This window comes from Mobula hypostoma, chromosome 1 (genome assembly GCF_963921235.1).
Source record: "Mobula hypostoma chromosome 1, sMobHyp1.1, whole genome shotgun sequence".
NCBI classification, from domain to species: Eukaryota; Metazoa; Chordata; class Chondrichthyes; order Myliobatiformes; family Myliobatidae; genus Mobula; species Mobula hypostoma.
In genome coordinates, this window is record NC_086097.1 from 91,593,529 (window position 1) to 91,610,393 (window position 16,865).

Below are 16,865 nucleotides of genomic sequence, written 5' to 3' on the forward strand. Positions count from 1 at the left end.
GACCCCATTGGGCCATGCTGTCCAACAATCTCACGACATATTCCGAGCCTAATCACAGGACAGGTTACAATCACCAATTCACCTGCCAACTTGTACATCTTTGGACTGTGGGAAGAAACAGGAGCACCTGGAGGAAACCAACGCTGTCACAGGGAGAACGTACAAACTCCTTAAAGGCAGTGGCAGGATTTGAACCCATGCCGCCTGTGCTGTAAAGCCTTGTGCTAACCACTATGCTACTGTCCTGCATTTTATTAAACATCCTGTGCAATATCATTCAATAAACCATAGAAACCATAGAAACTACAGCACAGAAACAGGCCTTTTGGCCCTTCTTGGCTGTGCCGAACCATTTTCTGCCTAGTCCCACTGACCTGCACACGGACCATATCCCTCCATACACCTCCCATCCATGTATCTGTCCAATTTATTCTTAAATGTTAAAAAAGAACCCGCATTTACCACCTCATCTGGCAGCTCATTCCATACTCCCACCACTCTCTGTGTGAAGAAGTCCCCCCTAATGTTCCCTTTAAACTTTTCCCCCCTCACCCTTAATCCATGTCCTCTGGTTCTTTTCCTCCCCTTGCCTCAGTGGAAAAAGCCTGCTTGCATTCACTCTATCTATACCCATCATAATTTTATATACCTCTATCAAATCTCCCCTCATTTTTCTACGCTTCAGGGAATAAAGTCCTAACCTATTCAACCTTTCTCTGTAACTGAGTTTCTCAAGTCCTGGCAACATCCTTGTAAACCTTCTCTGCACTCTTTCAACCTTATTTATATCCTTCCTGTAATTTGGTGACCAAAACTGAACACAATACTCCAGATTCGGCCTCACCAATGCCTTATATAACCTCATCATAACATTCCAGCTCTTACACTCAATACTTTGATTAATAAAGGCCAATGTACCAAAAACTCTCTTTACGACCCTATCTACTTGTGACGCCACTTTTAGGGAATTTTGTATCTGTATTCCCAGATCCCTCTGTTCCACTGCACTCCTCAGTGCCTTACCATTAACCCTGTATGTTCTACCCTGGTTTGTCCTTCCAACGTGCAATGCCTCACACTTGTCTGTATTAAACTCCATCTACCATTTTTCAGCCCATTTTTCCAGCTGGTCCAAGTCCCTCTGCAGGCTCTGAAAACCTTCCTTACTGTCCACTACACGTCCAATCTTTGTATCATCAGCAAATTTGCTGATCCAATTTACCACATTATCATCCAGATCATTGATATAGATGACAAATAACAATGGACCCAGCACTGATCCCTGTGGCACACCACTAGTCACAGGCCTCCACTCAGAGAAGCAATTCTCTACCACCACTCTTTGGCTTCTTCCATTGAGCCAATGTCTAATCCAATTTACCACCTCTCCATGTATACCTAGCGACTGAATTTTCCTAACTAACCTCCCATGCGGGACCTTGTCAAAGGCCTTAATGAAATCCATGTAGACAATATCCACTGCCTTCCCTTCATCCACTTTCCTGGTAACCTCCTCGAAAAACTCCAATAATTTGGTCAAACATGACCTACCACGCACAAAGCCATGTTGACTCTCCCTAATAAGTCCCTGTCTATCCAAATGCTTGTAGATTCTGTCTCTTAGTACTCCCTCCAATAACTTACCTACTACCGACGTTAAATTCACCGGCCTATAATTTCCCGGATTACTTTTCGATCCTTTTTTAAACAACGGAACAACATGAGCCACTCTCCAATCCTCCGGCACTTCACCCGTAGACAGCGACATTTTAAATATTTCTGCCAGGGCCCCCGCAATTTCAACATTAGTCTCCTTCAAGGTCCGAGGGAACACTCTGTCAGGTCCCGGGGATTTATCCACTTTAATTTTCCTCAAGACAGCAAGCACCTCCTCCTTTTCAATCTGTACAGTTTCCTTGATCTCACTACTTGTTTCCCTTAATTCCATAGACTTCATGCCAGTTTCCTTAGTAAATACAGATGCAAAAAACCTATTTAAGATCTCCCCCATTCCCTTTGGTTCCGCACATAGCCGACCACTCTGATCTTCAAGAGGACCAATTTTATCCCTTACAATCCTTTTGCTCTTAATATACCTGTAAAAGCTCTTTGGATTATCCTTCACTTTGACTGCCAAGGCAACCTCATGTCTTCTTTTAGCCCTCCTGATTACTTTCTTAAGTATTTTCTTGCACTTCTTATACTCCTCAAGCACCTGATTTACTCTGTTTCCTATACATTTCATACAACTCCCTCCTCTTCTTTATCAGAGTTGCAATATCCCTTGAGAACCAAGGTTCCTTATTCCTATTCAATTTGCCTTTAATCCTGTCAGGAACATACAAACTCTGCACTCTCAAAATTTCCCCTTTGAAGGCTTCCCACCTACCAATCACATCTTTGCCAGAGAACAACCTGTCCCAATCCACGCTTTTTAGATCCTTTCTCATTTCTTCAAATTTGGCCTTCTTCCAGTTCAGAACCTCAACCCTAGGACCAGATCTATCCTTGTCCATGATCAAATTGAAACTAATGGTGTTATGATCACTGGAACCAAAGTGCTCCCCTACACAGACTTCCGTCACTTGTCCTAACTCGTTTCCTAACAGGAGATCCAATAGTGCATCCCCTCTAGTTGGTCCCTCTATATATTGATTTAGAAAACTTTCCTGAACACATTTTACAAACTCTAAACCATCTATACCCCTAACAGTATGGGAGTCCCAATCAATGTATGGAAAATTAAAATCCCCTACCACCACAACTTTATGTTTCATGCAGTTGCCTGCTATCTCTCTGCAGATTTGCTCTTCCAAGCCTCGTTGACTATTGGGTGGTCTGTAATACAATCCCACTAATGTGGCCATACCTTTCCTGTTTCTCAGCTCCACCCATAAGGACTCAGTAGACAAGCCCCCTAATCTGTCCTGCCTGAGCACTGCTGTAATATTTTCCCTAACAAGCAATGCTACTCCCCCCACCTTTCAATCCTCTGCCTCGATCACATCTGAAACATCGGAACCCTGGAATATTAAGCTGCCAGTCCTGTCCCCCCCTGTAGCCAAGTTTCACTAATTGCTATAACGTCATAATTCCACGTGTCAATCCACGCCCTCAACTCATCCGCCTTCCCCGCAATACTCCTAGCATTGAAATATATACACCTCAGAAGATTTTTACCACCACTCACAAACTTTCTATCAGCGGATTTGCTTGAACTTTTAACATCATTTATTTTCACCCCAGCCACACTGTCAGCTCTGGCACTCTGGTTCCCATCCCCCTGCAAATCTAGTTTAAAGCCTCCCCAATAGCACTAACAAACCTCCTTGAAAGGATATTGGTCCCCCTGTAGTTCAAGTGTAACCCGTCTCTCTTGTACAGGTCCCACCTGCCCCAGAAGAGGTCCCAATTATCCTGAAATCTGAAACCTTGCCCCCTACACCAGTTCCTCAGCTACTTGTTCATTCTTCAGAGCATCCTATTCCTACCCTCACTGGCACCTAGCACAGGTGGCAATCCTGAGATTACCACCCTCGAGGTCCTGCTTTTCAACTTCCTACCAAGCTCTCTATACTCACTCTCCAGGACCTCCTCACTCTTCCTTGCTATGTCGTACCAATGTGTACCACGACATCTGGCTGATCACCCTCCCACTTCAGAATGTCATGCAAGCGATCAGAGACATCCTTGACCCTGGCACCCGGGAGGCAACAAACCATCCTGGATTCTCTGTCACGACCACAGAACCTCCTATCTGCACCTCTAACTATCGAGTCCCCTATCACTACCGCTCTCCTCTTTTTCCACCCTTCCTTCTGCACTGCAGAGCCAGACCCAGTGCCAGAGATCCGGCTACTGCAGCTTGTCCCAGGTAAGTCATCCCCCCAACAGTATCCAATGCGGTATACTTGTTGTTGAGGGGAATGGCCACAGGGGAACCCTGCTCTGCCTGCCCTTTCCTCTTCCCTCGCCTGACAGTGACCCAATTTCCTGTCCTCTGCTCCTTTGGCGTAACTACCTCCCTGTAGCTACTATCTATAATCTCCTCATTCTCCCGAATGATCCGCAGGTCATCCAGCTCCTGCTCCAGTTCCCTAACGTGGTTTGTCAGGAGTTGCAGCTGGATGCACTTCTTGCAGGTGTCGTTGTCAGGGACACCAGAGAGCTCCCTGACTTCCCACATCCTGCAAGAGAAGCATTCCAACATCCTGCCTGGCATTCTCACTGCACTAAACAATCTGAACAAAAAACTTACCAGAACCTACCCTGGCCTCTGCCTGTTCTCGCCGAAGCCTGTTGAGACAAAGCCGTCCCACTCTGACTCAGTCCACTCCGACGATGGCCGCTGTATATGGCGGTCTGCTTTTTAAACCTTGGCGCGCTACGTCACGTGCCTGCGCAGTGCAGACCCTTCTCCCTGAGCAGTGTTTTTAAAAAAAATGACTTTTTCTACCCGATTTCTTCACTCCCTTCTTCTCAGCTGCTTGCTTCGACTGAAACAAGAACCGTTAAAAACCCTTCCCAATATCCCTTTACCAACTGCAACACTATTGTCACTATTCCAGCTCCTTTATACATTGAGCCTTGACAACAATTTCTATCAACAACTTTGGTTAAGGATTGCAACCTAACAACATAAGAGAAAATAACTCTCCCAACTTGCATCTGCACAGAACTACTGCAGCAAAAAAACCATAAATCTTTCCTTTTTTAATAGTTTAATTTCAGCAAGGCCTACTCACAGATATCTCACCTCTCCCGGAACTTCTGGGAGTCTCCTGCATATTACTAGTGGCTCCCTGATGCTGCAAGTTATATACAATATCACGGAAATCAATTTTTTTGAGAGCGAGCAAGAGAAAAGCAAGAGAGAGCGCGAGAGCAACTATGAGAGAGAGCACGTGCGAGAGAGGAAGAAAGCAAGCGAGAGCGCATGAGTGAGGGAGGGAGAGAGAGCGAGCACACTTGAGAGCGCGCGAGTGACCATGAGAGAGAGAGAGAGAGCGCGAGAGCGCGCCATGACAGAGTGTTCCAAAAAAAAATATAAAATATACGTCACCCCAGACTACACTAAAGTGTACCCCTGCCTAATAGGGGTCAAAATAATGACAGTGTTGCTCGCTGCACTGTTTGCAACAATGACTTTTCTATTGTCCATGGTGGGTTAAGACTGTAAAAGACATGTTGAGGTGAGTTTAACAGGTGTCATTCGTTCATTAGCATAGCTAACGTTATTTAAACTAGCTGGCTAGCTGCTAAGGAGCTACTCTATTGCAGACATCCCACCTCTCCCGGAAGTCTCCCATAAATTGATGGTGCCACCTGCCTGAAATGAGTTTTTGCAGGGTGGGATGTCTGTACTCAGTGCTGAGATATTTTTATTGTTAACTATTATTGGCATTTTAGTTTACACTCACAAGTACATTCAAGCCAAAGGGATTCGGATTAATGGCTGCCAAGAACTCTATGTTGTAATGAGGTGCATGCCATGATAAAATGCTCCACAACATGAGATGCATGTAAAACAGCAATCACAGACCTGCATTATTACATTAATATTTCACCAAAGAACAGAAATGTAAACAGTTCAGTTGATAGAACCTTTATGATAACATGTAGAAGTTATACAAAGTTAGCATACAATGACATGGCTACCATCATCTGATTTTGATGAAAGCCAAGGAAACTGTTGCTGTCAAAGCTGTATGCTAAAGTTCCTCCATGTGTTTCCCATTCATACACTGTGCAATGTCTATAGAAACTTTCGAAAAGAAATCCAACCACATGGTATGAAAGTAACAACTGTACCTTTTCTGCTTGTATGTTAACATTGCTTCCGCTATAGGTAACTGGTGAGCAATGTTTGCATTGGAGATGTACTGGGTAACTCTAGAGACAACATCCGGTATTTCCTGCACTGCAATTAGACACAATTAACAGGTTAAACAATGTTAATTAACAGTCTGCCTTTCTCACCAATGCACAGACGTATTCAGAAAATGAACAACTGGACAAAAACAAAAGTACTTTTGAAATGAACTTTGATCAGAGATTCTTTGTTCCAACTTTTAAGAACACTATACAGAGCAATGCAATACGAAAGAAAACATGAACTTGCATTTGAAAGAAATAGTTTTCATTACAACTGGGTATCAGTCAGTGAATGGTAGTTACTGCTGTAATGTGGGAAACATGGCACTCAATTTGACTAAAGTGTTATTTTACAACCAGTGATGAAAGGATGATCAGTTAATCTACTACGGGCCTGTTCATTGAGGAGCATATATTAGATTGTGAACTGGAGAGAATATTCCTGGTCTTCTACACATGGTACTGCTCAATTTTCAAGTTCAAGTTTAACCATATATGATATATCCGGGTCCAAGATGCAAAACACATTGCCAACAGCACACACCATACTGCACATAGCACAAAGCCCAAAAAGCACATAGAGCTACGATTTCAGAGCAAACTTATAGTCACAAAGAAAAAAAATACAGCCCAAGTCCCTGCGTAGCATGAACGTAGATTGTCCTGGTCCAGCTTGTTCTTCCACCAAGCCAACACCGGAGAGCAGCACTGAGTGAACACTGGGTGGCAGCACTGAATGACCACCAGAGGGCAGCATCAACAAGAGGGGACAGCCCCCCAACCCAGTATGGGTTCCAGCACATCCAACAGAGGCCCTGCTCTCTCCCACACCACCTCGACTCCCTTCCACTGGGTGGCTGCCTATTCCTCACCTCGGCCCCGGCCTATTCCTCATCACAAACAAGGAAACACAGCTCCCCCACAGTCGGTCTTGCTAATGAACCAGTGAACCAGACTTGCAGTATTCTAATTTTGTTTTATATACAGTGGATTCCGCTTAATTGGGCCATAGGTTAATCAGGGTAGTCACTTATTTGGGACAACTTTTAAGGAACAAAAACTAATTGAGAAAATAAAAACAAGATTCCCTTCATTTATCTGGGGCACTATGCTACTTAATTGGGACAGGAGACTGCTGCTGAACAGTTCCTAACTAGAGTCAGTCACGTGCAATTCATGGCTGATAGATACAACACAGTGCTCAGAACAAAACAACTTTTAAATCGCATCAGTTGCTTGTTTGTGTTAAAAAATCCACGATGCTTGCCACTGATAACTTGTGACAAATAAGCAGCAAGATATTTCTGAACCGCTTTGATCTGCGGTTTCAAGCATTCAAGCATGGAGATGCCTGAAACAGCTGGAGTGAAAGTGAAACAATTTCACTACTTCAATAAGTTAGGAAATATGAAAAATTTGAATATCGACAATCATCTTGAGTGTTACAATGAAAATGAAGATCTGGAGATTGCAATCATCTGAAAGTATTGTATGAAGGCACTCCATTATCTGCACTAATTTTCTTCACTTACAGTCAATCAAAAAAACACAGTAGCCTACTCTGGATGATAACTATTAGGAACTAATACACAGTTTTATAGTAATGTAGTAGTATTAGCAGTGATATTAAGTATTTAATTCATAACTTGTTACTCACTTAAACGGTAAATGGTCTTTTTTTTAATGACTTTTTAACTACTTCCTTGAAACTTTGGCTTATTGGGGCAGCCACTTAATTGGGCCAAAATGTGCCGGTCCCAATGTGTCCCAATTAACCAGAACCCACTGTATATCCATCCAGACAGAACCTCAGAAAGATAGTATAGCACCTCACCCAGTATTGCACCGGAGCATCGGCCTAGACTGTTTACTCCAGAGAACCACTTGAACACACAACCCGAGTCACAGGGAGAATGTACTGCAGAGGCACAGATCAGTGGTTAATTTTGTTTAGTTAATTCATCCTCAATTATAGATTCTCTCAGAACATGCCAATACTCTCTATTTTCCTTTGAACTCAGCCTTAAGAGATCAGATGGTAAATACAAGGCCAAGACAACAAGATCTGCTCTATTCCCACATGTTTGAGACAGCATGATATATCTATTTATACATATAAATTTTATCCCGGACATTTGAACTGTCAGTAGCAGAAAGAGAAGTATTTTTGGAAAAAAAGGGTTTTCAGCAAGTGTCAAAATTGAACGACAGATTAGGCATTCAGATGGTTCATTTTAAAAATACAACTATTACATGCACCAAAGTGTGACCATCATTAGCACTGATGGTTAATAATGTCATACAAATTGGCATTTCACTCATAAATTGTGGCTATTAAAGCAAAAGGACAGTTCTAGGATTTTAATATCAAATAAATTTTAAAGGCCAAGAAGCTGAACCAATCATTTGACTTCTGTAAAATGTTACGCTGAATAGTTCATGAACTATTTTCCATTGATTTATTGTCATCATATTTAAGCATTCCATGAAATGAAAACTAACTAAACAATAAATGCTTTTATTCAATAATGACTTCATCAAGGATAGAACATTATTGAAAAATATTATTCAAAGTGCAATTAAATGACATGATAGGAGAATTAAAGTACTAGAGGACTGGGGAATGATTGGTCAACTAACTCCCAGATTGGCTTGGCCCAGTGGTAACATTCTTCATAGACTCGTAGTTTTCAGTTATGTACCATACTGGATACTGAAGTATAAAATCTAAGTCTGAGCTTCAGAGCAGCACTAAGGAGCCTTTCATTATCTCAAGGGTTTTATTGACATTTGTACAAGGCTCTTTTAGGTGGGCACAATGTCGCAAATTACTATTTCAAATAAGATAAAGAAACTTTCATTTAAAGCACTAGACCAGCCACTTTTCTTGTTACTGCAACTTAAATGCAAATTCTTTAATACATCCATAGATAATGCCTTGTTTAGGTTTAAATGCCATATTCAAGTTTTCTGATGATACCACTGTCACAGGTCGAATCAAAGGTGGTGACAAATCAACATATAGGAGAAAGGTTGAAAATCTGGCTGTGGTACCACAACAACAACCTCTCACTCAATGTCAGCAAGACCAAAGAACAGGTAATTGACTTCACGAGGAGGAAACACAAGGTCCATGAACCAGTTCTCATCGGGGGATCAGAGGTGGAGAAGGTCAGCAACTTTAAATTCCTCGGTTTCATTATTTCAGAGGATCTATCCTGGGCCCAACACATAACTGCCATTACAAAGAAAGCATGTCAGTGCCTCTCCTATGGCCTTGTATGGAAGCACCAATGCGAATGAACAGAAAATCCTACAAAAAGTAGTGGATACCGCCCAGTTCATCACGGGTAAAGCCCTCCCCACCATTGAGTAGATCTACATGGAGTGCTGTCGCAGGACAGCAGCATCCATCATCAAGGACACCCACCACCACCATTCTTCTCAATGCTGCCAACAGGAAGGAGATACAGGACCCTCAGGATCCACACCATCAGGTTCAGGAACAGTTACTACCCCTCAACCATCAGGCTCTTGAACCACAGGGAATAACCTGACTTAACTTCACTTACTCCAACACTGAGCTATTCCCACAACCTATTGAATCACTTTCAAGGACTCTCCATCTCATGTCCTCAATATCTATTGCTTATTTATTTATTATTTTGGTTTTTTTTTGTATTTACACAGTTTGTTGTCTTTTGCACTTTGGTTGTTTGTCTTGTATGCAGTTTTTCATGACTCTGTTGCGTTTGGTATTTACTGTGAATTCCCACAAGAAAATGTATCTCAGGGCGGTATATGTGAACATATACAGTATGTACTTTGATAATAAACTTAACTTGATTTGAACACCTCCAGCATTGGAATCACCTTTTTAAACCAAGAAACGAACTAAACACACTTGTGAAGACACTGTACCTCAAAGCAGCCCAACTCAATAGACAGGGCAATTGCAAAGCATTACCACACACTCTTTACCTATGGAAGGGGCCTCAGTTTTGGTGAAAAAATCTTGCCAGACTGCATCCTGGAAAAAATTGTTGTATCGATAATCGATGGTGCTCAGGTATTTGGCTACAGGATGAGATCCTAGAGAAGAAAATAAAAGTGCATAATTACTTTGAATAATATAAAAATAGAGCTTCTAAAATGTGTGACTTAATATTTATTTTACATGGAAGCTTTGTCCTTGCCTTCCAAATTTAGAAGATAGAATAGTGCAGCATAGGACTGGGGCTTCGTGCCCATGTTAACTGTGTTGACCATAATGCTAATTTAAACTTTACATCTGCCTGAACATGGTCTCTATCCCACCATTTCCTGTTTGTTGACAAGTCTGTTGAAATGCCTCTTAGAAGTTGCTGCTTCATCTAATTTTACCACCTCCCCAGGCAGGCACCTAACACTCCCTGTGCAAAACAAAACTTATCCCGTAAATCTCTTTTAAACTTTCCCCTCTCACCTGGATAGAGACAATCTACCCTACCTATACCTCTCATTATTTGATAAGACTCTTTCAGGTCACCCCTCAGCTTCTGGCACTCCACAGAAAACAGTCCATGCATGTCCATTCTCTCCTTCTACCAACACTGTCTAATTCATGAAATATTCTGGTGAACCAGTTCTACACTGCCTCCAAAGCCTCCATATTCTTCCTGTAATGTGGCACCCGTTTTCATCTTTTGCAATAATGGCCATAGAATTGTACAATTAGTCTACTGTGTATAAACTAGCTATTTCATAAAGGAGTAAACAGTTTAGCAACCTGCTCATTCCCCATAACCATACATACTTCCTTTTTAATTTCCTAATATTGGATTGGTGCAGTGCATGTCCATTAGCAAAATCCACAACATTGTCAGTTGCAGACAGCAAGTCCAAGCACCTTCACTCACAGTGGGAGTCCCCACGCCAACCATGTGACAAGACAGCAGGAAATCCCGGCAGCTGTTTGCTGAGGCTGCAGGGGGAAACATCAGCTACTGAGGACAGAGAAGGGATCCACAGCTACTAAGAAGATGGGAATAAATCTTTTGCAAGCTATTCTGTGCACATTCCTCCTAACTACTTTATTGAAGATGACCCATGTATACCTCACTCAAAGCTGTATCGTATCAGCTAATTCTTCTTAATGTATATCCCTGTTATATTTTTAAATGACTTAAAAAGGTATTAGATTTCACCATTCAATACAGCTCCCTAATTAGGTTCAAAAGAATCAATTTGGAGCTTTTACCAAAACAAGCAGATGTTCCAGGTCCTTGGGAATTTTCTACGGAGCCACCACATAGCACTTCATTTGGAATTCTACATGGGTAGCCGGCAGCAGAACAGATGGCTGACACCGAGCCACGAGATAGAAATTCAAATCACGTCTCCGCAGTGTTACAATGAAGTAATAATCATTCACAGAAAACAAAACTGAACTAGTATTTTAAAAATCACAGCCTACCACTCTGTTCATTAAAACATATTTCACTCACACCTTGGTGTAATCATATCAATCGTGGCATTAACCCTAATCTCTTCATAGTTTTTAAACATTTATTTTCAGTGCTTTAATTCCTTGTTAGTTTTTAATCAAAAGGAGCAATAGCTGACAGAGCACAGGCAAATAATTTATCTTTTCATAACAAGCCATGCTGCTCATGAGCTGGCCAGCAGGAGGTAGCAAAATCATTTGAAGGCGATTCTCCCTAACATTTGCTCTTCATCTCCATAGACAGCACCAAGGTACATCCAAAATCACAAACAACCTTCTCCTGAGAAGGCTGAAAGGCAGTGCACTGACAATTCCGCATGCTACCACCTAACTCCAACAGTGAACAACAAACCATCATTCCTAGTCTGACCCCTTGGGAATCTTTTCTGAAATCCACTTCACAGATCCACTCTCCTTCTTTGTCTTCCTTCTCAAGATCCAGAGACAGGTTTGCTATGGTAGGCCCGTTATTTCACTGGGTTCTTGCCCCTGTGGAACAGATTTCCTCTGATCTTGACTTTTCTTGATCTTTTGTCCAGCCTTATGCTATGTCATGCTTCCATTTATTTCCTATTTACTTCTGATCCTTGATCCATCTCCAGCTCTAATCCCCACTGAGGTGCTCTGAGAAAGCTCCAAGTTTTCCTCGATCATGGAGCACCATAAACAGTCTCCAGTCTACCACCAACCTACTCTTTATAGATAGAGCATGGAACAGGCTCTTTCCGACCCAATGAGCCATGCCGCCCAGCAACCCACCTATTTAACTCCAGCCTAATCACAGGGCAATTTACAATGACCAATTAACCTACTCGCCGATACGTCTTTAGAGCGTGGGAGGAAACTGGAGCACCCGGTGGAAACCCTGCTGTCACAGGAATTGAACTCTGAACTTTGCCACCCCAAAATGTACTAGTGACGTGCAAACCACTGCACTACCACAGCGCCCCTATTGTTGGCTAAACTTGTCTTTTGATTAATTTCTCCCTACTTCCCCCAAATAAAGAGTGTGAGCCTATATGCATCCTAGCTATGCTTAATTTTTCATGTGATTACACAAAACTTAGTTTCTTCTACCCCTTTGTCATGTTAACCCATATACTGAAGAATACTTTGGTGTAATTTCTAATTCATTCTGAACTAGAACATATCATTACCTTTCCTTTGGAATTTTCCTTCAGCTGTAAATGGCCCAACTTCAACCTTTTTCCCCTTGTTCCATTGCTTCCTCTATCTTCACTTCTTCAAACAGTCCATCAACCAACATTCCACAATAAATATACAAAACTCTGGAAATACTTGAGAGGTCAGGCAATACCCCTCCTCCACAAATGCCAAGATTGTTGCCACACTTGTTTCATTTCCCACACGTTTGCTCCTATCGTTTCTCCTCTTTCCCTTATTTTCCATTGGGTCAGCAAAAAAGCACAATGCCCCTCCACTTCCACCTAGAATTCCCTCTTCACATTCTGGGTCATATTTATTAAGTAAAGCTTTAATATCATACCCTCATTTCCAAAGCATCTCCCTGTGCAAGTTCAGTAAATGTAACCATCTGTTCCTCTACTTCCAGTTTTTGCCAAAGCCCATAGTACAACAGAGAAATAGCAACGCATTTGCCAGAGTGGAGGCTCTGTGTGCAGCTCCAAAGGGAATCATCAAATATTCTCATTTAGGACTATTGCAGTTGAAATCCAGTGACAGATAGATGCTTCAGTAAGCAAATTTGTTTTAATCTGTCTCAAAAGACTCTGGACTGCAGCTTCCCTTTAAAAAAGCAGGGCCTTTGGGCTGGGCTGCAGGTAAAACTGAAATGCAGGGCATTGACTTTCTACCATCCTTGGAAGAGGATGTGTTTGTGTGTGTTGCTTGGATTTCCAACATCTGCAGATTTTCTCATCTTTTTCCTACCATCTTGCTGGCTAACATAGTCTCTGGAAAACTTAACTGAAGACAGACTAAGACTGCAGTACCAGAGGGACATCACGGGACTGCTGCATACTTTGCTTCATAGAGACAAGAATCACCCCTAGCATTCTGGACACAGTGCTTCAGCCCGAAGGTTTCATCTTCCAACCACATTAACCAGACTGTGACCTCAGGAAAAGGCGGAGGCAGTGGCATCTGCATCACGATTAACTCATTGTGGTGCACAAACGTGGCAGTTTTATCTCAGTCCTGCTCCCCCAATCTGGAAGATCTAGCAGTCAAGTGTAGTCCATTTTATCTACTGAAGGAGATTTCTGCTGTCAACCTGGTTGCACGTACATTCCACTCCTGGCCAATATCAAGCTGGTACTGGAGGAGCTGAGCACTGTGACCAGCAGAGACAGCAAATCCTAATGTTTACCCAGTCATTGTGGGGAACTTCAACCAGGTTAGCTTGAGGAAGTATTTGAACAACTACCATCAATGTTACCTGTGGAACCAGAAGAGCCAACACACTTGACCACTGTATAACCACCATCAAGGATGCGTACTGTGCCATCCAACAACTGCACTTTGGCAAGCCTGATCACCTGGCTATACTTCTACTCCCTCTTACAGGCAGAGGCTGAGGACTCTAACATCAGTGGTGAGGACCATGACGGTAAGGTCAAGGAAGGCTTTGAATGGGTGGACTGGACCATATTCAGGGACTCAGCTTTTGATCTGAATATGTTTCAGTTGTTACTAACTTCCATTAAGAACTGTGTGGATGAGTACGTGCCTTGAAGAAAATACCAGACATACCCAAACCAGAAGCCAGTGAGATTCGCAGTCTGCTGAGGGCTAGATCCATTACATTCAAGAATGATGATCCAGTACTCTAGAAAAAGTCTAGGGTACATCCTACAAAAGGCTCTATAAAGAGCAAAAATGCTATTTTCGGTGAAATTAGAGATGAGCTCGAATGCTTGTCAGCTAAAGCAGGTTTTGCAAGCCATTATTTCCTACAAGGCGAAACCTAAAGTCATAGATAGCTGTGATACTTCATTCCCAGATGAGCTAAATGCCTTTTATGCATGCTTTGAAAGGAAGAATAAACCTACACTGTGCAAACCCCTGTAACATCTGGTGACCCTGTGACCTCTGTCTCAGAGGCTGACAACAGAACACCTTTCAAGAGGGTAAACCCTTGCAAGACAACAAGCCCAAGGGTGTACCTGGCAGGGTACTGAAACCTGTGACAATCAACTGGTTGGAGTGCTCAATGCCTTACTGCTGCAGTCAGAGGTTCCCACCTGCTTCAAAAGGACATCAATCAGAAGAAGAGTGGTGTCCATTGACAAGAGTTGAATATTCGAGGAGTTGATCTTCTTCCCGCGCTGACATAGATGATGTGAGTGTAATGACCTCATGTGCATTCAAGTTCAACAGTGGGCATGACAGGGAATGAGGAAAGGTTCAGCTGACTCATATCGCCAAATCATATCGTTTCCTCGCGGCCCGGGAACACATGCTTTGCGGCCCGGTGGTTGGGGACCGCTGACCTGGACAACAGCAATACCTACATCAGGCTGCTGTTTAAAAATTCCAGCTCAGTGTTCAACACCATCATCCCTTCAGTACTATTCAATAAACTTCTAAACCAGGGCCCTGTACCTTTCTTTACAACTGGATCCTTGACTTCCTAATCAGAAGACCATAGTCACCACAGATTGGAAATAATAACTCCTCCTTGCTGATGAGTACAGACACACATCAAGCATACATGCTTAGCATACTGCTCTAATCTTGCCGCACACATGGCTGTGGGGCTAGGCATAATTCAAATGCCATCTATAAATTCGCCAGTGACATAATTGTTGTCAGCAAATCTCAGATGCTAACAAGAAGGCATACAAGACTGAGGTAGATTAGCTAGTTGAGTGGTGTCAAAAGAACAAACCTGCATTCAGTGTCAATAAAACCAAGGAACTGGTTACAGACTTCAGGAAAGGGAAGTCAGAAGAACATGTACCTGTCCTTATCAAGGGGTCAGTAGTGGAATGGATGAGCTGCTTTAAATTCCTGGGTGTTAACATCTCTGAAGATTGTTGCAAAAGAACCAGTTATCAGAAGATTGATGCCGATAAGAGGACAATGGGGGAATCTTCAAGAGATGTTAATGAGAGACGAGAGGGGTTAACGGAAAGGAGACACAGTTCCGAGTATTGTCAGAGACCGGGGCTTTGAACCCTGAACTGTTTGAAGTGTGATGGACAGGCGATACCCCAGCAGGGGAATAAAAAGGGACAGGTTCGCTAAGGCAAGGGACACATGACTCCACGAGGTAATGAGACCCTGAAAGCGGTGTGCCCCCCCCCCACTAGTTGGTGGGAGTTTTTGGAGGTCTGGTCGTGGGACCAGCCATAGACGCACAGGGTAGAAAGGTACGGATCAGCGGGAACCTGGTGTGTGTGTCCACCCTTGCCTGGGTGCCGGGTTCACCGCAGAAGAACGATCGTATCTGGAACGGAGGGGTCACAGTCGGTGACCTCAGAAGACATTACAAAGGGCTCGCCCGAAAGCTGACTGCGAGGAATATCGAAGGTCTGTTTGGAATCCAATTTGAATATTCATTCGTTCTCTCTCTCCCCCCTTCCGCCCCCAACGGCACAACAGTGATTACTGTGAACTGAACTGAACTCAATTGAACTGAACTTTGCGTCACTTGAAACTGGTCATTTACCCCTAGACGGCGATAGAGCTTGATTGATCCTATTATCCTAGTTCTGTGTACATGTGTGTTTATCATTGCTGAACTGTTGCATTTATTATCCTGTTGATTAGAGTACTGTGTTGCTTATTTCTTTAATAAAACTTTCTTAGTTCCAGTAATCCAGACTCCAACTAAGTAGTCCATTTCTGCTGGTTTGGCAACCCAGTTACAGGGTACATAACATAAGTGGGGTTCTCCTCCGCGATTTCGAACGCTAAATTTGGGACGGGGTAAATTGATTGGGTTAAAATTCCCGAAAGAAAGAAAAGGCAAACAGCAGAAATGGAGATTGAGGAATTTCTAAAGGCGCCGACCTTGGAGGCATTAGAGGATGCCAGGAAAGCGGAATTGGCAGCTGTGGTCAAACGGTTGAATCTTGTTAAGGGGAAGTCGACAATGAGGAGAAAGGAGATACACAGAGCTATCGTAGAGCACTATGTATCTAAAGGTGTGTTTCCCCAAGGGGAGCTGGAGGTGAAACCTCCATGGAAAAACCTGGTGGAGACGCAGTACAGGTGCAGATTGAAAAACTGAGACTCGAGCACGAGTTCCGGGTACGGCAGCTAGAACATGAAGAAAAACAGTTAGAACGGCAAGAGAGAGAGAGGCACAAACAGTTGGAGCGAGAAGAGGGGCAGTTGGAGTGAGAAGAAAAACAGAGGGAAAGGGAATTCGAGCTGGAGAAGTTAAAGATAAGGGCCGAGCAGGGGCCCATGCCGAACCAAGGTGGAGGGTTCAGGGCGACCCAGGAGGTTAGGCTGGTTCCCCCATTTGACGATAACCGATGTGGATCGGTACTTTCTCCATTTCGAAAAAGTTGCT

General features: G+C 43.1%; 1 protein-coding gene across 10 annotated transcripts in view; it reads right to left on the reverse strand.

The window, feature by feature from the left end:
• pacs2 (phosphofurin acidic cluster sorting protein 2) overlaps positions 1 to 16,865 on the reverse strand; it is a 301,158-nt gene that overhangs the window by 26,020 nt on the left and 258,273 nt on the right. For 6 of the 10 annotated variants that reach the window (XM_063052632.1, XM_063052615.1, XM_063052624.1 and 3 more), the window contains 2 exons: positions 9,856 to 9,966; positions 5,812 to 5,920 (listed from right to left, as the gene is read on the reverse strand). In XM_063052632.1, coding sequence (XP_062908702.1) covers positions 5,812 to 5,920; positions 9,856 to 9,966 — 220 coding nt within the window. Of the gene's footprint in view, positions 1 to 5,811; positions 5,921 to 7,708; positions 7,793 to 9,855; positions 9,967 to 16,865 lie in introns of all 10 variants that reach the window. The other 4 variants (XM_063052597.1, XM_063052606.1, XM_063052602.1 and 1 more) reach the window with 1 other exon arrangement.